Source organism: Pseudophryne corroboree, assembly GCF_028390025.1.
Source record: "Pseudophryne corroboree isolate aPseCor3 chromosome 3 unlocalized genomic scaffold, aPseCor3.hap2 SUPER_3_unloc_72, whole genome shotgun sequence".
Taxonomy (NCBI): Eukaryota; Metazoa; Chordata; class Amphibia; order Anura; family Myobatrachidae; genus Pseudophryne; species Pseudophryne corroboree.
In genome coordinates this window covers 112,232-137,261 of record NW_026967566.1, presented here as the reverse complement: position 1 = coordinate 137,261, position 25,030 = coordinate 112,232, and the positions used below count along the sequence as shown (strand labels likewise).

At 48.2% G+C, this 25,030-nt stretch overlaps 1 protein-coding gene across 1 annotated transcript in view; it reads left to right on the top strand.

Moving 5' to 3' along the window:
• Positions 1 to 24,775, top strand: part of LOC134984681 (zinc finger protein ZFP2-like) — a 123,091-nt gene extending 98,316 nt beyond the window's left edge. The window contains exon 7 of the mRNA XM_063950205.1: positions 23,977 to 24,775. Within this exon, the coding sequence (XP_063806275.1) occupies positions 23,977 to 24,752 (776 nt within the window). The 3' untranslated portion in view covers positions 24,753 to 24,775. The remainder of the gene's footprint in view (positions 1 to 23,976) is intronic.
• The last annotated feature ends 255 nt before the right edge of the window (positions 24,776 to 25,030 follow it).

Sequence of the window (25,030 nt, the reverse complement as noted above, 5' to 3'; positions counted from 1 at the left end):
AGTTCCAGCAACCACTCCAGCTCTCCTGCTGCATCCAGTGGTTCCCTGTGTTCCAGTCTCCAGATCCCCTGTGTTCCTGGTTATCCTCCTGCATCTCCGTGGAACTACAAGCATCAGCAACCCCTGCATCTGTATTTGGCTCCACACCTATCTACAACCACAGTGTGCTTCAGCCTCAGCAGTAGAGACTCTCTCCAGGTGCATCCCTTCACCTCATCTGTGAAGCAGCTTGCTAGCTGCCTGTGCCTAACGAACTGCACTGTGAACATTCACCTGAGTCTCCTGCATCTGCTACCAGGTAGCTATACATTTATTACCATTCCTTCCATAGACTCTCAGCTTCCAAGCTGCACCACTTCCATTGCATACTTTTTATTGTTTATTCCTGCACGTTATTCTGCTGCCTTATTGTGTGAACTTTTATGTTAATAAATAACATTGCACACATGCGCGGGAATCCAATCCAGTATCCTCTCTTCCTCCATCCTACCTCCACTGACCCACTAGCGCCCCCTCCGGGGACACAAACCAGACCGAACCTGACAGTTTGTCCAAGGCCCATGGACTCGGATGGTGGTCAGAATGTGGGGTCAGGGGCCTTACAAAATCTGGTCTCCCGTTTGGATAGTCAAGAGGCTGCGCAGCAGCAGATGATCCTGTTTCTACAGGGAATGTCTATCCGTTTGGATACCTTGCAGTAATCCCTTCCAAGTTCTGTTGTTTCTCCAGTTCCTGTTCAAGTCACTCCTGCTCCAGTCATTTCAACTTTCCCTGCACAATCCGTTCCTGTGGATGGATCTTGCTCAAGTCAGTCCTATGGCAGTCCCTTCACAGCTAACTATCCAGAGAGAGCGACTTCCTCCTTTGAAAGCTTCAAGACTCCTTTGTTGTCTGCTGTGAACTCTGAGCCAATAAGCACTCTTTATCATCTATTGGAACAACTTCAAAGTCTCCTAACAAAAATCATTCCAATGATGCCAGAAATCCTGGGTGGTGCTTTAAACGCAGTGACGAGTACTGCTCAAAGTATTGAGACTAGTGCGACCTCCGTGTCAACTTTTCTTCAAGCTAAAGTCTCTTCTCCTATGCAGAGAGAGGACAGATTCCAGAGCTACCCGCGCTCCAAACTCACGGAAGCTGAACGCCGGCATCGCAAGCAGCTTCACCTCTGCTTTTACTGTGGGAGTTCTAGTCATCTTATTAAGGACTGTTCCTTCCGTAACTCAAAAGTTGGTGACAGGTTCCAGCATCACAGTGTTTTCACCTGCAAACCTTCCAACGTATCCTCTACAGTTTCAAGTTCCTTTACCCGGGACAGGAGTGTCCAAAAAGTATACGATTGGGGTCCTGTGACAAATAGACCCAATCCCAAGTTCAGAAATCAACAGAGACTATCTATGTTACCCATAACTAAAGTAGTTTCTGTGTCTACAGCCCGAGAAGGGGCGTCCGTGCCTACAGCCCGAGAAGGGGCGTCCGTGCCTACAGCCCGAGAAGGGGCGTCCGTGCCTACAGCCCGAGAAGGGGCGTCCGTGCCTACAGCCCGAGAAGGGGCGTCCGTGCCTACAGCCCGAGAAGGGGCGTCCGTGCCTACAGCCCGAGAAGGGGCGTCCGTGCCTACAGCCCGAGAAGGGGCGTCCGTGCCTACAGCCCGAGAAGGGGCGTCCGTGCCTACAGCCCGAGAAGGGGCGTCCGTGCCTACAGCCCGAGAAGGGGCGTCCGTGCCTACAGCCCGAGAAGGGGCATCTGTGTCTACAGCCCCAGGTTGGGCATCTGATGTTGTGACCCCAGTAGGGGTATCTGATGTTCAGGTTCCAGAAGTGGCATCCGGGCATGCAACTCAAAGAAGTGTGTCTGATCTATTAACCCCAGGAGGGGTCTTTGGAGTTTCATCCTCAAGTGAGGAATCCAGGGCCAAGATCCCAGGAGGAATTCTTAAAGCCACAGATACAGACATGAACTTTTGTTTGCCAACTTCAGAGAGTGCTACCAGCTCAGTACCACTCCAAAAGGGATCATCAGAACATCCGGATTCTGTCTATACAGAGTCAAGTGTCAATGGACCTAGCCCGGTTCCAGCCGTCGGTCCAAAGTCTCGACTGGTTCCAGCCAGCCTGAGTGGCTCCAATGATGGGCTACCTCATTCGGTTCCAGCCGATTCCAGAATCCTCGGATCAAATCCGGTCCTATCCGTCAGTCCGAGGACTCCACCGGTTCCTGTCGCTTCAAGCTCTTCCGGACCCAATCCGGTCCCATCCGTCTGTCCGGATCAGCCTCCTCTGGTTCCAGCCAGCCCGAGTAGCTCTGTTTCCAATGCTGAGCTACCTCCTTCGGTTCCAGCCGATTCCAGCATCCTCGGATCAAATCCGGTCCTATCCGTCAGTCCGAGGACTCCTTCGGTTCCAGCCGATTCCTGTCTCTTTGTATCAAATCCGGTTCTATCCGTCAGTCCGAAGACTCCTGCAGTTCCAGCCAGTTCAAGCTTATCTGGACCCAATCCGGTCCCATACGTCTGTCCAGATCAGCCTCCTCTGGTTCCAGCCAGCCTGAGTAGCTCTGTTTCCAATGCTGAGCTACCTTCTTCGGTTCCTGCCGATTCAAGCTTTTCTGGACCCAATCTGGTCCCATCCGTCTGTCCCGATCAGCCTCCTTCGGTTCAAGTCAAGTCAAGTCAAGTAGTCCTGGACAAATCCCTGTTCCATCCGTTTGTCCAAAGTTGTCGTCGGTTCCTGCCGATTCCAGTTCCTCTGAACCCGGTGTGGTTCTCTCCAGTGTTTCAAGTAAGCAACTCCTGTCGCTATGTCCAGAGACTACAGTTCTTGCAGATATTGCAGTTGCCTCAACCCAGATGGAGGCTCTACGCATCTCACCCCAAGATGAAGCTTCTAGCATTCTGTCAACCTCAGCAGAGAATTCCCGTCAGTCAATCCAGGAGATGACGTCCTCTCTCCACCCTCGAGCATTTCAAGTTGATTCTACTCCTGCTTCTGAATGCTTATTCCAGTCCTCTACTCTCAAGTGTCCGACATGGTCTTCCGAGACTTCAACTGACATTCAGCCTTCCAAGTGTCCACCAGATACATAAGCTCCAGTCTACTTTGATGGTGACTATGCTCGGTTTCGTGCAGTGGCGAGCCAATACCTCGCTTTTACTGAGTCGGAACCTTCAGTGACTATTTCTCCAGCCAATGCAATCAGATACTTCCTCCTGTTCTTCAAAGGTAGAGCACTGGACTGGGCGAATCCTCTCATTGAATCTAAAGATCCGCTACTGAGTGATCTTCCCGCTTTCTGCGAAGCCGTAAAACAGGAGTTTGCTCCAAAGTTTATGCATTCAGAGTCATCTGGGCATTCTGGCCAATTTGTCAACAGTTTGTCTACTGCTAAATCCTCTCCAACATCTCTGTCTGTGCAAGATCAGGATACATTAGACCAAGCTATTAAAGATTTCCAAGCTGTAAAGTCAAGACAAGGTTCTCAGACTTCAGATTTGAAAGTTGCATATACTCCCGTGTCTCCATCCTACAGCAACACTTCTGAAAGTGAGTTTGTTGATAAAGACTCAAGTTACATTATGGGAGGTGCTATCCTTCCTAGCTATGCCTTTTCCCAGGAAGTAAATTCTGTCTTAAATGACCCTGAATGGTCTACTTGTTCTGACGAGGAAAATCTGTCTTCTGAAGATGAAAGTTGGGAAGACTTTTGAGGACCTCTGCTTTTGTGTTTTCCTAAGTTCTTTTTCAAGGTTCCTCCAAGTTCTAGCGTGGGTGTTCGGCGCCCACCCATAAAAGGGGGGGTACTGTCAGGAATCTGCATTTTCCATTGCATCTCTGCTGTGGAACTACAGGTCCCAGCAGTTCCAGTTCTGTTCCAGTCTTCAATCTTCACAGCTCACCGTGCTCCACCTAACCAGTTCAGTTCTGTTCCAGTTCTGGTTTTCAGTCCTCTGCAGCCTGGAATGCTTCAGCCAACTCACAGCTGATCTGGACACCTAATCCAGCTAGTATCTCTGCCTGCAGTTTGTGTCCAATCACTGCTGGGCAGGAGGTATAACTTCCAGTTTGTGGCTCTCTCACATCGCCTTGGACAACACGTCACATCCCGTGAACAGGTGGCTCCTGTTTGCAATCCTCTGTCTACAGAGATTTCCTTGTGTAGTGGACCTGTGGAACAACAGGTCCCAGCTGTTCCAGTTCCGTTCCAGTTCCCAGCTGTTCCTGTTTTCCTGTGGAACTACAAGTTCCAGCAACCCCTCCAGCTCTCCTGCGACATTCCGTGTGCAAGTTCCTGTGTTCCTGTGGAACTACAAGTTCCAGCAACCACTCCAGCTCTCCTACTGCATCCAGTGGTTCCCTGTGTTCCAGTCTCCAGATCCCGTGTGTTCCTGGTTATCCTCCTGCATCTCTGTGGAACTACAAGTTCCAGCAACCACTCCAGCTCTCCTGCTGCATCCAGTGGTTCCCTGTGTTCCAGTCTCCAGATCCCCTGTGTTCCTGGTTATCCTCCTGCATCTCCGTGGAACTACAAGCATCAGCAACCCCTGCATCTGTATTTGGCTCCACACCTATCTACAACCACAGTGTGCTTCAGCCTCAGCAGTAGAGACTCTCTCCAGGTGCATCCCTTCACCTCATCTGTGAAGCAGCTTGCTAGCTGCCTGTGCCTAACGAACTGCACTGTGAACATTCACCTGAGTCTCCTGCATCTGCTACCAGGTAGCTATACATTTATTACCATTCCTTTCATAGACTCTCAGCTTCCAAACTGCACCATTTCCATTGCATACTTTTTATTGTTTATTCCTGCACGTTATTCTGCTGCCTTATTGTGTGAACTTTTATGTTAATAAATAACATTGCGCACATGCGCGGGAATCCAATCCAGTCTCCTCTCTTCCTCCATCCTACCTCCACTGACCCACTAGCGCCCCCTCCGGGGACACAAACCAGACCGAACCTGACACCAAGACCCTAACAGTATCGTGGCTCTCTGATGCTGTCTCTCCCTCAGCTCTCTATTGACGCTCTCATAACTCCACCCTGAACCTGCTATTCCACTCCCCCTGGCTCTGAGACAAACGGCTGTAGCTCCCTTTCTACCTCCTATCTTGCCGACTACCCCTGTTTCCACCCCCACAGGATTCTTGGAGGTGGCAACAACTCCACACATAGTAACATCCTGGGCTCTGAACACCCCATGATCATCGAAGAGAAGGAGTCGCCACTGGCCAGGCTCAGGCTCACTCTGTGTAGCCCCTCTGTGATGTCCATGTGAAACGCCTTTCCCTCTCTGCAAGGCACTGGGCTCTACCCCACTCCTCTCACAGTTTTCTTTATATATCTATACATTACCGCTCTGAAATATTGTGGTCATGTCTAACAGAAACCGTAAAGCTCCTCCTGGAGACTCATCCTCATTCTTTGGCCCTAAAAGGGGCAAAAGTGCGAATCAACTCCCGGCTTCGCCTGGGACTCTACAGGACGCGGGATCCTCCCCGTCCAGATCCCACTCGGCTCTCACTGTTGACTATGACCCCTATGATTCCTTGGTACAGAGGATTGCGACCACATTCAGAGTTGAACTACGTGCGGCCATTCAGGAACTTAAAACGGAGATATCTTCCCTTGGCTCGCGTACTGACGCTTTAGAACGTAAGACTGATGATATCTGCAACTACCAAGATGTGGTCACTCAGGAAGTCTCGGAACTGCGGTCGGGAGTTGACCTCATGCGCGAACAAGTCGAGGACCTGGAGAATCGCTCTCGCAGAAACAATTTGCGAATACGCAACGTGCCAGAGTCGATAGATACACCTGCGCTACCGGAGTATCTCCTAGGTCTCTTTCAACAACTACTCCCGGATCACTCGGAGGAACAATTTCTGCCGGATAGAGCACACAGGACTCTCCGTGCAAAACCCCCCCCGGACCAACCTCCGAGAGATATTGTCCTCCGCATGCACTATTTCCACATCAAAACTAAGGTACTCAACGCCTGCCGAGGCACTCCTGCTATCCCATACCAGGGATCTAACCTCATTTACCAGGATCTGGCCCCCTCCACGCTCAAAAAGCGAAGAGAGATGTTACCCGTCACTAAGGCCCTACGCAACCGTCAGATCCTATATAGATGGGGATTTCCGTTTGCTCTTCAGTTCACCTTCAACGGTCGGAATCACTCGGTGAAGAACCCTGACGATGGCTTGATGGTCCTGCGGCGACTGGGGCTCTTCTCGACGTCTCCTCCTGCACCATCCTCAGATTCTCCTGGGAACCCGAGGTCGAGATCCCCTCCGCGTGCTGAATGGTCGACCGCCCGCTGAGTATACTACTCGACCTCAGGACTCTCAGGTTTTTGTTACATGGACTTTCAAAATATCTTTCTCTAATCTAAGGTTGTAGAGATGTTGTTTATGTCTGTTTATACTGCATTTGTGCCTAGGGCCCATCCTTCCTGCGCAGCGGCATGTGGCTCCCCTTATACACCCTCACATCCTGCCTCCCCGGCCCACTATCAAACTGACTCTGTGATATTACCATATGACAACCCCGGGGTCGCCCCATGCCGCTGTTCGGTGATGTTATGATTGTCTTTGTTGATGATAAATACCTATCTCTCTTAGCTGTTATACGTTCAAAATCCTATTATATTTGTATGTTATAATGTGATACTCTAACCTGACACCATAGGGTATAGTCTGCCCCTCTGCTAGGATCATTCCATCACTGGAATGGACCCTCCCTAGTTGGAGTACACTCAGACCCTGTCAACAAGTTACTGGGGTATCCCCCTCCCCCTTTTTTGCCTTGCAGACCACCCTCCCCCCATGCCCTCGTTAATGGTCCACGTTCTACTGCTACTCTGGTTGGTGGACAGTTGGTATGCCTCTGTTCTCCTCCCGGCCTCACCCCCACAACACCAGGTCCCCCTCCTGTGCGGATCGGGCCCTATAGTGGTGTTGTACGTCGTGTCCTTCAGACTGCGACTTTTTCTGGATACTCGGTTGGCCGCATGGCCTCCAATCCCCTTGTTTCTTGTCCCTAATTTCTCCCGTCCCCCTTATACCCTCCCTACGCAGCTTTGCACTACACCCTGGGTGGTTAGACCCCCCTCGCGCGGTGTTTCGCCCTGGAAACCCCCATGACTCTTAACATTATATCACTGAATGTCAACGGACTCAACTCCCCCCAAAAACGTACTATGGCCATCCAATTTTTTAAAAAACAGAAAGCGGACATAATTCTTTTACAAGAAACTCACTTTAAAACTGAACACCCATCCTTGGCCTCGAAGGCTTACCCTCAGGCCTTCTACTCCACAACCCCCCAAAAACGTAAAGGTACTGCTATCCTGCTTCATGCCTCCCTTCAGTACACTATTGAGAGCTCCTTCTCGGATCCCAAGGGTCGTTTTACTATTGTTGTCCTACAGCTTGGAGGCTCCTTTTTAACTATAGCCTCGATTTATTCCCCTAATATGGAGCCGGGTGCCTTCCACAACGATTTCCGTAGCCAACTCGATATACTATCGAGGGGACGGGTGATCATTGGTGGAGACTTTAATGCCGTACCAGATCTAGTGTGGGACCGTACTCAGTCTCGTAACCCTAGTCCATCGACAGTTAGGGAATCCAGACGATTAGCTGAATACATAACGTCCTCGGGGTATTATGACGCTTGGAGGGTACTATACCCATGTGAACGAACGTACACTCACTACTCTATCCCCCATGACCTCCACTCTAGACTTGACCTTTTCCTAGTAGACTCTTCCACGGTACAAGGCCTGATTAAGGCCTCGATTTCCCCTGTGGTGTGGTCAGATCATCTGGCAGTTTTCTTGACTATTGATTCCTCCCCTACACCCCCACAACCTTCCGTTGGAGATTAAACTCTGCTATCCTTCTGAAAAAGGAATATATCGTACAGACTACTGAAGTCCTGAGGGAATTCTTCTCCTTGAATGCCACGGACGAGATATCTCCCGCAATAGTCTGGGAAGCACACAAAGCTACCATCCGCGGGCACTTTATTTCTTTAACTAAAGCCCAAAAATTAAAGGATCGCAGGGCAGTTGCGGATCTTGAGAACCAAATCAAAGAGCTAACGACCTGACACCAACAGACGCCCAGACGCTCTATATATAGCAAACTCCTGGCTCTCAAAGGCCAATTATACCAAATATTATCGACCAAAGCAGCTAAGACCATGCGATGGTTACAACATAAGTTCTATTCCAAGGGTGACAAAGCTGACTCCCTCTTAGCCTCCCGCCTACGCGCCCGTAAACAGAGGAATAGAATCCTCTCACTGAAGGACCAACGCCACAAGCTGACCTATGATCCTCAACAAATTGCCCACTGTTTCAAGGAATACTACCAGTCCTTGTATAACCTACCCACTCTTGATGACCCTGTTAGTTTGCAAGAACGCATAGACAACTTCCTCTCTTCCTGCCCCCTTCCGACACTCTCTAAACAACAGATGGACTTACTCAACACAGAGATATCCGCAGAGGAAGTGGATATCACAATCAAATCATTGAGGAATGCCTCAGCTCCGGGTTCGGATGGACTGCCAGCTTTATACTATAAGAAATTTAATGGTACGCTGACCCCGGCCCTGATGGTATTGTTCAATGCGATTCTAGCTGGTACTCCCTTCGATAGCTCCACTACTAGAGCGGAAATAGTCATCATACTTAAACCCGGACGTGATCCCACAGACTGTAGCAGCTATCGCCCAATATCCCTGCTAAATTCTGACCTGAAATTATTTGCGAAAACACTTGCCAACCGGCTTGCGGGGATGATGGCTTCCCTGGTTCACCCGGACCAGGTCGGTTTCATCCCCGGCAGACAGGCCTTTGACAACATTAGAAGGGCGATCGATACCCTGCACTTCGCTGACTCCTCTGGGATCCCCTCCCTGGTGATGGGGTTGGACGCTGAAAAAACGTTCGACCGCATATCATGGATATACATGGATTGCACCCTTCGACGCTTTGGTCTTTCGGGCTGTTTCCTCACGGGCATTGAATCTCTCTACGCCTCCCCGTCAGCTTGTGTCCTAGTGAACGGTCTACTATCCCCTCCATTCTCAATTGCGAATGGCACGAGACAGGGCTGTCCTTTGTCACCCTTAATTTTCGCTCTAATGATGGAGCCTCTGGCGTCAAGAATCCGCAGCTGCCCGGATATCTCGGGGATCACAGTGGGCTCTTCTCAGTTCAAGATCTCTCTATATGCGGATGATATTTTGCTTACTCTCTCGAATCCACATATCTCTCTCCCAACCCTTTTCAAAATCATACAGGAGTTTGGTGTTATTTCCAATTTCAAAGTTAACGCATCTAAGACAGAGGTATTAGACTTCCACCTACAAACCCCGTTGAAAGCCACCCTATGTAACAATTTCAAATTTGACTGGAAAAAATCCCGACTGAAATACCTGGGCGTATATCTCACCAGACAATATTCCCAACTATATGCAGCTAACTACCCTGAGTTGATTCACAGTATTACTGGTGATCTCCAGAGATGGTCTGGCTAATTCATTTCTTGGTCTGGCCGAGCTAACGCTCTGAAAATGAATATCCTACCTCGCCTCTTATACCTCTTTCAGTCGCTTCCGGTGCGGATTCCCTCACAAGTGTTCTAAGATTTACAGAAGAAATTCTCACACTTTCTATGGTCAGGCAAAAGGCCCCGAGTTAGATTCATGACGCTCTATAACAGGGCCAGGGAGGGTGGACTTGGAGTGCCCAACATTAAATTGTACTATTATGCGGCCCATCTATCACAGGCCGTTCTCTGGCACTCGCACATATCTTCTCGTAGATGGGTTCAATTGGAATCCGAACTTGTTCGTATGCGCTCCGTCTCCACCCTTCTATGGATCCCACGTTCTCACAGACCCCCTTATTATACTAATTTCCCATCCATAACATTCACCATCTCACTATGGGATAGGCTCACTAAGACCTTTGCTCTATTATCCTCCCCTCCTGCTATTGCCCCCCTTTGGGACAATCCACTGTTCGCCGAAGGACGGTCCTCACATGCCTTCCAGCACTGGTCGGCTCATGACCTTCTGTTTATCAACGATATTGCACTGTCTCGCTCTTTCCCAGCATTCGCAGATTTACAGAATTGATATGGACTCCCTCCGCAATGCTTCTTCCAATACCTGCAGTTACGTAGCTTTCACATAGCATTTCTCCAATCACACACTCTCTGTCCCGATCCCCTCTGGGATCGTTATGCTACTGCGCTCTCCCTCTAAGGGCCTACTGTCATCAATATATCGCCTCATGCTTACACATAACCTACCCACATTGGCCTCTCACGAAATAGCTTGGGAAGCTGACTTACAGGAACACATAGAGACGGACACCTGGGAGCAGATTAAGCAGAATCTGGTTTCCTCTGCGACCTCTATTAGACACAGAGAGAACTCGTTTAAATTATATGTCCGTTTGTACCTGGTCCCGACGTGACTGAGTAGAATATTCCCTTCCGCATCAGATAGATGTTGGAGGGGCTGCGGATCGGAGGGTACCCTGCTCCATATATTTTGGGATTGTCCCGGGATAGCATCACTCTGGAAGGTCACCCGGAGATTGATCTTGCGAATCACCGGAGTGAATATGCCCTTTTCCCCGTCCTTCTTCCTTTTCCCGAGACCTATTCCCGGAACACCGAAACCCTCACAAAAGCTCATCTGGCACATCGCGACCGCACTGAGATGTAAAATTGCTTTCCACTGGAAATCGCACACACTCCCATCCATAGCGGCTGTGATTGCTGCTGTCTGGGATACCTACCATATGGAGTTCCTCTCTAGTGTGATCGAGAGCGATGCAGTTATATTTTCTGAGATTTGGTCCCCATGGCTGGCGTACTACAAATGCCCCCTTCCCTTGACATACGGTTTTTGATATATTTGCCTATTTGATATCATATTTTTGCATTGCTGTACCCCATTCTTTTTCCCTCCCCTCCCATTTTTCCTTCTGTCTTCCCCTCCGCCCACCCTTATGTACATTGCGTATTGTACTTTAGTAAAAACTTTCAATAAACAGTACTTAAAAAAAAAAAAAAAAGGAAAGAAAGCAGGAATTAATCCTGAAAGCTGTGTATACACATTCAGGTACTATCCTGAGGCCTGCCATTGCGTCGGCATGGATGTGCAGCGCAGTAGCAGCCTGGACAGATTCTCTGTCTGAGGAGTTAGACACCCTGGATAGAGATAATATCTTACTGACCCTGGGGCATATCAAAGACGCGGTTCTGTATATGCGGGATGCTCAGAGGGACATTTGTTCTCTCAGCTCTAAAGTAAATGCAATGTCCATCTCTGCCAGAAGGGTCCTATGGACTAGGCAGTGGACAGGGGATGCTGATTCGAAAAGACATATGGAAGTTTTACCATATAAGGGTGAAGAATTATTTGGGGACGGTCTCTCAGACCTGATTTCCACGGCGACCGATGGGAAGTCAAAATTCTTGCCGTATGTTTCCTCACAGCCTAAGAAAGCACTGTATTATCAAATGCAGTCCTTTCGTCCCCCAAAGACCAAAAAGGTCAGAGGTGCATCTTTCCTTGCCAGAGGTAAGGGAAAAGGAAAAAAGCTGCATCAGGCAGCCAGTTCCCAGGAGCAGAAGTCCTCCCCGGCCTCCTCTAAATCTGCCGTATGACGCTGGGGCTCCACAGGCAGAGCCAGGAGCGGTGGGGGCACGTCTCAAGAATTTCAGCCACCAGTGGGTGTGTTCACAGGTGGATCCTTGGGCGATACAAATTGTGTCTCAGGGATGCAAGCTGGAATTCGAAGAGACGCCCCCTCAACGTTTCCTAAAATCTGCCTTGCCGGCTTCCCCATGGAGAGGGAAGTAGTGCTGGCGGCAATTCACAAACTATATCTCCAGCAGGTGGTAGTGAAGGTTCCCCTACTTCAGCAGGGAAGGGGTTACTACTCCACCATGTTTGTTGTACCGAAACCGGACGGTTCGGTCAGGCCCATTTTGAATTTAAAGTCCCTGAACATTTATCTAAAGAAATTCAAAATGGAATCGCTCAGAGCGGTCATTGCAAGCCTGGAGGAGGGGGATTTCATGGTGTCGCTGGACATCAAGGATGCTTACTTGCATATCCCCATTTTTCCTCCTCATCAGGAATACCTCAGGTTTGTGGTACAGTATTGTCATTACCAATTCCAGACGTTGCCGTCCACGGCACCGAGAATATTTACCAAGGTGATGGCGGAGATGATGATACTCCTTCGGAAGCAAGGAGTTACAATTATCCCATACTTGGACGATCTCCTCATAAAGGCGAGGTCCAGAGAGCAGTTGCTGATCAACGTGGCACACTCTCAGGAAGTGTTGAGACAGCACGGCTGGATCCTGAATATTCCAAAGTCGCAGCTGATTCCTACGACACGTCTGCCCTTCCTGGGCATGATTCTGGACACAGACCAGAAGAAAGTGTTTCTCCCGGAGGAGAAGGCTCAGGAGCTCGTGACTCTGGTCAGAGGGCTCCTAAAACCAAAACAGGTATCGGTGCATCATTACACGCGAGTCCTGGGAAAGATGGTGGCGTCTTACGAGGCCATTCCATTCGGCAGGTTCCATGCAAGGATATTTCAGTGGGACCTGTTGGACAAGTGGTCCGGATCGCATCTTCAGATGCACCGGCTAATCTCCCTGTCCTCCAGGACCAGGGTGTCTCTTTTGTGGTGGCTGCAGAGTGCTCACCTACTAGAGGGTCGCAGTTTCGGCATACAGGACTGGGTCCTGGTGACCACGGATGCAAGCCTCCGAGGGTGGGGGGCAGTCACTCAGGGAAAAAACTTCCAAGGACTGTGGTCAAGTCAAGAGACTTGTCTGCACATCAATATCCTGGAACTAAGGGCAATATACAATACCCTGACTCAAGCGGAGCCTCTGCTCCGAGACAAACCAGTGCTGATCCAGTCAGACAACATCACTGTGGTCGCTCATGTAAACCGCCAGAGCGGCACAAGAAGCAGGGTGGCGATAGCGGAAGCCACCAGGATTCTTCGTTGGGCGGAGAATCACGTACAAGCACTGTCAGCAGTGTTCATTCCGGAAGTGGACAACTGGGAAGCAGATTTCCTCAGCAGACACGACCTACACCTGGAAGAGTGGTGACTTCATCCAGAAGTCTTCTTGCAGATTGTAAATCGATGGGAACTGCCACAGGTGGACATGATGGCGTCCCGTCTCAACAAAAAGCTAAAAATGTATTGCGCCAGGTTAAGGGACCCTCAGGCAATAGCTGTGGACGCTCTGGTAACACCATGGGTGTTCCAGTTAGTCTATGTGTTTCCTCCTCTACCTCTCATACCTAAGGTGTTGAGGATCGTAAGGAAAAGAGGAGTAAGAACAATACTCATTGTTCCGGATTGGCCAAGAAGAACTTGGTACCCAGAACTGCAAGAGTTGCTCTCAGAGGACCCGTGGCCTCTGCCTCTCAGACAGGACCTGTTGCAACAGGGACCCTGTCTGTTCCAAGACTTACCGCGGCTGCGTTTGACGGCATGGCGGTTGAACGCCGGATCCTAGCAGAAAAGGGAATTCCGGAGGAAGTTATCCCTACGCTAATAAAGGCTAGGAAGGACGTGACGGCAAAGCATTATCACCGGATATGGCAAAAATATGTTCCTTGGTGTGAGGCCAGGAAGGCCCCTACAGAGGAATTCCAGCTTAGGAGATTCCTACATTTTCTGCAGGCAGGTGTAACTATGGGCCTTAAACTGGGATCCATAAAGGTCCAGATTTCGGCCCTATCCATTTTCTTTCAAAAAGAACTTGCTTTACTGCCTGAGGTTCAGACATTTGTTAAAGGAGTGCTGCATATTCAGCCCCCTTTTGTGCCACCAGTGGCACCGTGGGTATCTCAATGTAGTTTTGGATTTTCTGAAATCCCACTGGTTTGAGCCTCTTAAGACAGTGGAGCTCAAGTATCTCACTTGGAAAGTGGTCATGCGGTTGGCCTTGGCTTCGGCTAGGCGTGTGTCAGAATTGGCGGCTTTGTCCTGTAAAAGCCCCTACCTGATTTTTCCATGAAGATAGGGCAGAATTGCGTACCCGCCCGCAGTTTCTTTTCACCTAAACCAACCTATTGTGGTACCTGCGGCTACTCGTGACCTGGAGTACTCCAAGTTACTCGATGTAGTCCGGGCTTTGAAGATGTATGTTTCTAGAACGGCTGGAGTCAGAAAAACTGATGCGCTGTTCATTCTGTATACACCCAACAAGCTGGGTGCTCCTGCTTCAAAGCAAACTATTGCTCATTGGATCTGTAACACGATTCAGCAAGCTCATTCTGCGGCTGGACTGCCGCTGCCAAAATCAGTAAAGGCCCATTCCACAAGGAAGGTGGGCTCTTCTTGGGCGGCTGCCCGAGGAATCTCGGCATTACAACTTTGCCGAGCAGCTACTTGGTCGGGTTCAAACACTTTTGCTAAGTTTTACAAGTTTGATACCCTGGCTAAGGAGGACCTTGAGTTTGCTCATTCGGTGCTGCAGAGTCATCCGCACTCTCTCGCCCGTTTGGGAGCTTTGGTATAATCCCCATGGTCCTTACAGAGTCCCTAGCATCCACTTAGGACGTTAGAGAAAATAAGATTTTACTCACCGGTAAATCTATTTCTCGTAGTCCGTAGTGGATGCTGGGCGCCCGTCCCAAGTGAGGTATTTCTGCAATAAGTGTATATAGTTATTGCGTAATACAGGGTTTTTGGTTATGAGCCATCTGTTCAGTTAGGCTCAGTTTATGTTCATACTGTTAACGGGGTAAGTTTATCACAAGTTGTATGGTGTGATTGGTGTGGCTGGAATGAATCTTACCCTGGGTTCCAAATCTTTTCCTTATAATGTCAGCTCTTCCGGGCACAGTTTCCTTAACTAAGGTCTGGAGGAGGGGCATAGAGGGAGGAGCCAGTGCACACCAGATGTAGTACTAAATCTTTCTTAAAGTGCCCAGTCTCCTGCGGAGCCCGTGTATTCCCCATGGTCCTTACGGAGTGCCCAGCATCCACTACGGACTACGAGAAATAGATTTACCTGTGAGTAAAATCTTATTTTTTTTAGGTAGAACGTCTGTCTAATATTAAAACAGAAGATATAGAGGTAGAAGACACATATGTGATTGATATAAAGGGAGAAGGTCTAGAGGGAGAAGAGATGTATGTGACTGATATAAAGGCAGAAGATATAGAGGAAGAAGAAGAGATGTATGTGACTGATATAAAGGCAGAAGATATAGAGGGAGAAGAAGAGACGTATATGACTGATATAAAGGCAGAAGATACAGAGGGAGAAGAAGAGACGTATGTGACTGATATAAAGGCAGAAGATATAGAGGGAGAAGAAGAGACGTATGTGAGGGGTGATCAGCAGTGTAAGGAGGAGGAGATCCCTACAGATATCAGCACAGGTGAGTAATAAACACTTATTACAGAACAGAGTCACATAGTGACATATTCTCCTTGCTCAGTCATTACAGCAATCTCTTATACTACAGCCTCTGTTAGTACAAACTAATGAGGAATATGTATTTTCCCCGTTGGGGAGTCACGAGACATCAGCCCCTATTATACTCCTGCTCTTCTCCTTACATCATGTCACTGTGTGTTTTACCAGCCCAGACGTCTGACCAGTCCCAACTCCACACTCTAAGGGCAACAGGATCTTAGACGAATCAGTCATGCTTTGCCTGAACACCCAAACATTCTAGAAAGGTATTATGAAACGTAACAGTGGAAAGAATGTCAGACCATATACCATATAGCAATTAAATAGCAAAGAAAATAACGCAAAAAATATACTGTATGCTTTATACCCATAACAAGAACAAATAAATCTGGGCCAAAAATAGATCCATGCCCAGTAACTTAGTCCCAGTTGGCACATGTTACAGTAGGAAACAAACTCTGAGTGTCTGTAACAGTCTTACTCATTTATCATATTTCTTCGAGACGGAAGACAACTCCTCCGGGATTGGTTTAGGTAAAGTGTCATGAAGGACTGTCAACAGGAATGTCCCACTTTTTCAGAATAGCAGGGCCATCCTCGGGGGAAGGTATCACTGTGAAGGCACCGTTTCGCATCACAATAATCTTAGTAGGAAAGCCCCATTTGTATTGCACATTTCCTTGGGTGGAATAGACGCCTTTTGGCCAGCGTCACAGAAGAAATATCCAGATGTAGTTGCAGATTATCCAGGCACTCAGCCGTGGATGAGGAAGACAAAGCGACTTGTAGAATGCATTCTTTAATATGAAAAATGGACCCTGAGCAGAGTGTCCCTTGGTGCCTGGATAGGGGCCTGTTTGGACTTTGGGAGTCTATGGATCCTATCAATAAGAAGGTCAGCGGCAGAAGCCTTTGGTGGAAGCTTCTGAAAAGAGGACGTGACATAATCCTAAAGCTCAGCATTTGTAACAGAATTCGGAATGCACATTATTCTGATATTATTTCTCCGAGACCTGTCTTCTAAATCAATGACTTTATCACGAATAGAGACCGGGTCTTCCTGAAGGGTGTCATGTGCTGAAATTAGATCTTTGTGAAACACAACAATCTCTTTCATCTTAGTCTGTACTAGTGCCACTCTCACTGATATCGGACCTCAAAGCTTGAATATTAGAGCTAAGTTCTGAATATATTTCAGTCCTTAAATGTAGATAACATAGAATGTATAGTGCGTAGAGTAATAGGATCATCTAGGATGTCTTAAGATGTCTTCAGCCATTACAGCTGGGCTGTGCGCCTGACAAGAAGAAGCAGACGATGTTGTAGCGGTCTCAGATGGACCACCTGAATTCGAGATACCAAAGATGGGTGGTATTCATGTGACTGCCGGTCGGTCACATGACCTCCTCCACGAGCCCGACGGCTCACTTTCCCGATGGTCGGCATGCCTACCAACAGGGACTATTTCCACTCGTGGGTGTCCACGATACCCATAGAGTGGAGATAGAACCTGTGGCGACCGCAGGTCGCCACCGAGCCCGCAAGGAGCTTGCTGCACTCGCCCCTCCCCGCCGGGATCCCGGCGTCTGTATGCTGCTGGGATCCCGGCGTCGGTATGCTGCTGGGATCCCGGCGTCGGTAAGCTGACCGGCGGTCTGGAGATCGCCGGTCAGCCATACTACACCCCCAAAGAGATGGACAGGTGGGGCCGATTTGGTATCTTTTAACCTTTCTTGGAGGTATGGAAAGCCGGCTACAAAGAGACTGACCTCTCAGAGATGGGAAAATACAAACGATCTATAAATAAAAGGAGCAGTAGTACGCTGTCAGCAGGTTACATCAAGATGACTGTAAAGATATGAGACAGAGGGTAAAACTGTATTTATGGCATTTCAATCTTTATAGCGTAATGTACTTTTTATTCCTTCTGTTCCCATGTCTCTCTGGCTTGTGTCCCTATTACCCCATGTGTGTGTTCATCCATTAGCCTATATATTCTGTACTATAATCTTACCCAGGTAAATACAGGTTGGCTGTGACCTGGCACCTAGTGCTGTCATGTTATGTTCTTGTAGGAGAATGCCAGTCTGGTATGAGGTTATTACAGGTTATCATTGCCATGCCTATTGAGTCCATCTATGATCCTTATATGGTCACACAGGAAATACATTTGAGGACCAGGTAATGTCTCTTTGAAGCTTCTCCTCCACAGGGGACAATCAGGACTTAAACCAATTTCCCTGTCATTGTACCTTCTGTTTACTTTCCCCTGTCCCATCCTGGTCTCTCACAGACAACTCGGAGCCTGACCCAGCATGTGGTCAGCAGGAGAAGGCCAGCTGTGGGAGGGAGTAGGGAAATACCTGAGGTGGGATACCACCAATCAGGAACCTGCATCTCCTCCCCAGGTGAGCGTGGCATGATGGGCATTTGGAAGGTTTTAAAAGAGGTTGCACAGGTCAGCTCCTCATGTTAGTCGCAGGACTCTGGCTAAGGGGTGATTCTCTGCCAGGGAACCTTGTGGAACGCATCACCAGTGCTGTGTGGAGTTATATGTACTTATTACTGCATGGACTAATCTGCTATCACTGCTGTGTGGACTCAGTGATAGTTCTGCTGTATGGACTTGTTTATCTGAAACTTCTGCATGGAATTGCTGTGGACCTAAATCCTCTACTGGGACTTACTATCTGGACTGCTACCTGTATACTGTTTTCTGGGCTATATTTACTTCTGCTTCCTGTGAATTATCTACTACTGTGTGCGGTGAGAAATAAACCATCACTTTGGTTTCATCGGCTCTGTGTCTGAGTGATTAGAAGAACCCCGTATCTTCACATTTGGCGGCAGCGGTGGGATCACCAACCAATGAGCCCAGAAAGCAGCATTGGAGTGAAAATTAACTATCCGCTAAGAAGGCAAGTCTTGCAAGGAGTATGGAAGTTGCCCAAGTCGGGACATATGTAGCAGAGATCCAGGAAGCAAGGAAGTTGGGTGTGGACCAGGAGCAACCCCGTATATTGGTGCTGAGTGATGGGGGCATGCTATTTGCAAAACCATCTGAGGTGGACTTTATTAAGGAAAGTCAGGAGAACTTCCCAGATGTGGTAGGAGAATGGTCCAAGGAAACTGGGGTGAGTTACTATACCACTTCACTGCCTGAGCAGCAGACATTACAGGAACCCTCAGACCTTGCTGTACTGTTCCAGGAGCAGCCAATAGGGCTTCCTGAGAATGCAATGACTGTACGGAACACCCACACCGCAGGCCAGTCAGCAGGGCACAGTGTAAGCTATGACTCTGACCCGCTTTGTCAAGAATTGCAGGAAGTCCTTGGTCGGTGGATCCAAAAGAAAGGGCTAGAGCCAGTAAAAGCAAGGATGCTTGAGATTTTACCCAGCCTTCAAGAGTGGGTGTCCAAGTGGAAGCCACCACCGCAGAGAAAGCCAGAAAGTGTGCTGAATCAGGGGCCAAGGAGACCCAGCCATCGAGGATCAGATATACCACACTTCAGACAAATCTGGAAGCGGTGCCACCGATGTGGACAAGGGGGGCATCTCCGTCGGGAGTGTCCCAGGAAGAAAGGTCAATCCGACCATTCATCACCCATGGGGGTTGTTGGCAGGAGCCACCCCCGGGAAAACAAACACTACCACCCTGATGCGCCAGAGGCGAGGAGGGTATGTGCCACTTGCAATGTTGTAGCCAGTGGAAGGGAGAGCAACAGGCAGAGGAAGGACTTCCACCCCTGCACACCAGCGACAACCAGGTACCAGCAGCCTATTTTTTCTATTTCCGGGCCTCTGAGGGTGAGTAGCCAAAACCATCCTGAGGGTGGGTTAGTCCTGGTGGGGGAAGAAAAGTTTAGACTTCAGGAAGCTCAGTTGCAAGATCCAGAACTAGAAGGCATGCAGCGTTTAGCAGATATGTCAGTTGAGAGAGGGGTGGTAGAGGATTGTGCGTGGGTGGATGGATTACTGTATACAGTGTCCAGCACAAATCATAAGTACAGGCTGGTAGTCCCACCTGAATATCGGGGTCGGTTCCTAGCTCAAGCCCATGGGTCAGGTGGTACCAATCACCGGGGAAAAGGGAGAACACTAGCCCTGCTCAGGCAGCATTTCATGTGGTTAGGATTAGCAAGGGATGTAGACCGCTACATAGCCAACTGTGCAGACTGCCAGAATAAGTTAGGACAGGGATACATCGGCAACAGTCAGACACAAGTAGAAGGTAGGCAGCATAGACAGCAGGACTGGGAAGACTGCGCACTGGTACTGTCAGTAGCCCCAGTAGTGGATAGGGAGCTGCAGGATTCCCGCAAGAAGCCGATCCATAAGTGGATGCAGACCAGGAAAATGGTCAACTCCAGAGCAGAAGAGAACTGGGGGAGATGGAGGCAGAGGCAGGTAGGACCCCAGGTAACCATGGAAAAGCAGTGGGGAGGTCACTCAGGCAGTAGGGCTCAGAGTAGCTGCTGGAGAAAGAAACCAGGACTTCCCACAGAGGTTCAGGGAATTGACCGGTGCTGGAGGCTGCGAGAATATAACACAGTGCCACAAGTGAATGCTGGAGGCTGCACACAGCCCAGCAGGAAATCGGTTCAACTTGCGGGGGACTACATAATACCTACCACAGTGTCTGCAGAAAGTACTGAGGCTCAGGTTTTAAAAGGTGAACGATGGGCAGCCTTGTACACAGGTGTTCTGGGCCCAAAGACAATTGCTACCAGGAACCCCTAACTGGGAATCTGGTGGAGTACTCAAAAACTGTGAACTGCTACTCATAATTCCACTAGATCCAAATGGCTGCACTAAACTCTTCCGGTAGCATGGCCCTCAGCACTTGTGATCCAGGTGAGATACTGGCTTTTGAGGGGGGAGCGCTGGCACAGGACCAGCCTGTGCTGGTGACTCCCCTGCAGCCACCAGCTGAATTGTTTCTGATGAAGGGTCCATCCTCAGCACTGGGTATTGAGACCACGTGCTGTACGGAAATTTGCCAGCCCCCTAGTTGGGGTTTGAGGAAGGAAGGACTGGACAGAGTTGCGGAAGTGCTGGGGGCAGAACCCCAACATTGGCCTGCCTCTAGGCAGCTGTTCCTTGTGCAAGGGGGGGAGGTGGAAGGTACTCCCTGCCCCGTTGTGCCAGAGGCACAGGTATTAGTACACCCACTAGGTGTGCCGGGTGTAAAAGTTTGCAATGTTGCGGAGTGGGGATACCCAACACCTGAATTGCTAAATCCCCTGCTGGTGAAAATGAATGTGTCATATTGTAATATTGTCCTTGCTGGTTGTTTAACAATACTGCCTCTTACCACATGGGTCTGGTGTGACATCACCCTGTGGGACTCAGGTGGTACACACATGCATGATATTCTCTCCCCTGCACCCACCGCTCCTGGGTGGTAATGTTTCCTCAACACTTCAGAACAGGAATAAAAAAGTAGAGGAAGGAATGTAAAGATATGAGACAGAGGGTAAAACTGTATTTATGGCATTTCAATCTTTATAGCGTAATGTACTTTTTATTCCTTCTGTTCCCATGTCTCTCTGGCTTGTGTCCCTATTACCCCATGTGTGTGTTCATCCATTAGCCTATATATTCTGTACTATAATCTTACCCAGGTAAATACAGGTTGGCTGTGACCTGGCACCTAGTGCTGTCATGTTATGTTCTTGTAGGAGAATGCCAGTCTGGTATGAGGTTATTACAGGTTATCATTGCCATGCCTATTGAGTCCATCTATGATCCTTATATGGTCACACAGGAAATACATTTGAGGACCAGGTAATGTCTCTTTGAAGCTTCTCCTCCACAGGGGACAATCAGGACTTAAACCAATTTCCCTGTCATTGTACCTTCTGTTTACTTTCCCCTGTCCCATCCTGGTCTCTCACAGACAACTCGGAGCCTGACCCAGCATGTGGTCAGCAGGAGAAGGCCAGCTGTGGGAGGGAGTAGGGAAATACCTGAGGTGGGATACCACCAATCAGGAACCTGCATCTCCTCCCCAGGTGAGCGTGGCATGATGGGCATTTGGAAGGTTTTAAAAGAGGTTGCACAGGTCAGCTCCTCATGTTAGTCGCAGGACTCTGGCTAAGGGGTGATTCTCTGCCAGGGAACCTTGTGGAACGCATCACCAGTGCTGTGTGGAGTTATATGTACTTACTACTGCATGGACTAATCTGCTATCACTGCTGTGTGGACTCAGTGATAGTTCTGCTGTATGGACTTGTTTATCTGAAACTTCTGCATGGAATTGCTGTGGACCTAAATCCTCTACTGGGACTTACTATCTGGACTGCTACCTGTATACTGTTTTCTGGGCTATATTTACTTCTGCTTCCTGTGAATTATCTACTACTGTGTGCGGTGAGAAATAAACCATCACTTTGGTTTCATCGGCTCTGTGTCTGAGTGATTAGAAGAACCCCGTATCTTCACAATGACTCTGTTCACAATGACATTCTTGGGGAGACGGGGGGGTTTTGAGCCAAAATTTCAAGTAAACATGATGTAATGCAACTCAAATAACACAGTAATGAGCGAGATATTCCACTAGAGGTCAACGTGATCACAGACGTGAAGCACTCAGCACAGAGAGACACAAATGGCAAAATATATTCAGTGGATAAATCCACAAAATAATATACTGTGAGGTTGTAATCGGAGTGTAATGAGCTGTACTCAGACTATACTTGATACTGGGCTCTGCATGTAGACTGAGAGGAAGTAGATTATAGTGGTACCATATAAATAGAAGGTAATTTCACCTCCAGGCAAATGCTGCAATTTAGTGTAGTGACCCCGGTCCAGCCATCAGGACACTTATTTAGCAGCTTATATCAGTTTTAAACCTTATTGAAGACAAAGCATGCAATGGGCGGGTACCAGGATTCAAAATGGCAGCCACCTCACTTTCCAATATCATTGCCGGGCTCGGTGACTGTGGGTAGACCGTTCTGTCCCCAGCAATAGTGGGAGCTGCGCACCCATGTGAGTGGGAGAGCATTTGCTCCCACCTGAGGAAAAATTGTCCCCAAGTCAGGTGTTTGGAGCGTGCAGGAAAGACTGGGCGCACTTATCCCCAAAATTCAGTCCGTGGCTTCAGCGGCGTCACTAGGCTGCGACAGTGAACAGTGCTCGGACTGAGCAGAGCGAGCAGCTTTAGGGCAATAGGAGTGGGGGAATTAATAGATTGGGTCTTGGTTCCAGCAGTGGCTGAGAGCTATCAGGTAGGGTAGATAAGAAGCCACTTAGTGAGGAGAGCTCCGGAAAGCACGTCTGGATGGACCACGCCCCTCTTATTTATTATTTTATATACTAACATGGGTGACAGGTGTGGTTCATCCCTACAAAGGCAGATCCAATCTCTTTCTCATCAGACTCTGCTGTCTTCCCTGCACTCTCACTCAGATGTTCACTGCTGCCAGTAGCACACGTATGAGAAGCAGAAGTATGGCGGCAGCAGTATAGATTCTGATATGTAATTCTCTGTATCATACTTACCGTACACACATCATCCTTATTACTATTGAGGGTATAGATGTAAGACACTGATGATGGAGGTGTAACACTGGATTATAACCTAGCAGGTGATGATGATGATTGCAGTGTATTATATGGTGTATTTCATGTAAAATATCCTTATTCCACACCTACTCTGCTGTAGCGATATACCTTATATAAGGGTGAGTAACACATGTACAGGCTTACCAGCGTATGAGCACACACATAAAGGAATGCTACCTTACCAATGCTTCCAGGAGTAACGTTAGGAGACATTTCTCTGATCCATCAGCTCATATGTCTGATGTTATTGTTCATCTAGAATCTCCAATTCATACGATATGTTCCCCATCCATTGTTTTACATTGGTGCTGACATAGGACTTGGCGAGTGACTACATCTCCATTTATACTTCATGGTTAGTTACCAGTACAAGAGAGAGATATATCTAAGTCTTATTATAATATTACATTTGTTATTGTGAGTGTTCTCAGGAGGGTGGACACAATGATAGTCTGAGACACAGTATTATAAAGCCTTCATTAAAAGTTATGTTTTATTATACACACACATTTACAATTAAGTGTCCCAGAGAGTCGTCTTCTCATATTGTTTACAAGATTAATATTGTTACAGAAAATGTCACATTTCCATAATGTATTTTATTTCCAGCAGATGGACACACAAGCAGGAACATCTCAGAAGGACATCTAATGTTATCTCCGGATTGTGACATAAAAGATAATGACAGTAGACAGGATTCTCCAGGAGCTAATCCCATTACCCTAATTATACATCCAGCTCTATCAGCTGGTCCCTCTGATCCTGGGAAATGTTTTCCTGATCACTCTGATATTGGGGCATCTGTTACAGCTCTGACAGTAGATATAGAGTTTCCCTGTTCTATAGATGCCAAATGTTTTACACAGAACACAAAGCTTATTACCCATCAGGCAGGTAAGGCAGGTGAGAGGCCATTTCCATGTTCTGAGTGTGGGAAATGTTTTGCACGGAAATCGCATCTTGTTATACATCAGAGAAGTCACACAGGTGAGAGGCCATATTCTTGCTCTGAGTGTGGGAAATGTTTTTCCCAGAAATCACATCTTGTTCTACATCAGCGAAGTCACACAGATGAGAGGCCGTTTTCTTGCTCTGAGTGTGGGAAATGTTTTTCCCAGAAATCACATCTTGTTCTACATCAGAGAAGTCACACAGGTGAGAAGCCATTTTCTTGCTCTGAGTGCGGGAAATGTTTTTCCCAGAAATCATATCTTGTTGTACATCAGCGAAGTCACACAGGTGAGAAGCCATTTTCTTGCTCTGAGTGTGGGAAATGTGTTAGATGGAAATCACAACTTGTTACTCATTACAGAAGTCACACAGGTGAGAATATATTTCCATGTTCTGAGTGTGGGAAATGTTTTTCCCAGAAATCACATCTTGTTCTACATCAGAGAAGTCACACAGGTGAGAGGCCATTTTCTTGCTCTGAGTGTGGGAAATGTTTTTCCCAGAAATCACATCTTGTTCTACATCAGAGAAGTCACACAGGTGAGAAGCCATTTTCTTGCTCTGAGTGTGGGAAATGTGTTAGATGGAAATCACAACTTGTTACTCATTACAGAAGTCACACAGGTGAGAATATATTTCCATGTTCTGAGTGTGGGAAATGTTCTGCACACAAATCAGATCTTAGAAACCATGAGAGAAGTCACACAGGTGAGAAGGCATTTCTCTAACACCCTAAGTGGATGCTGGGGACTCCGTAAGGACCATGGGGAATAGACGGGCTCCGCAGGAGATAGGGCACTCTAGAAAAGAATTAGGACTACTGGTGTGCACTGGCTACTCCCTCTATGTCCCTCCTCCAGACCTCAGTTAGAATCTGTGCCCGAACGAGAAGGGTGCAACTTAGTGGGCTCTCCTGAGCTTGCTGAGAAGAAAAGTATTTTGTTAGGTTTTATTATTTTCAGAGAGCATTCTGCTGGCAACAGACTCTCTGCTACGTGGGACTGAG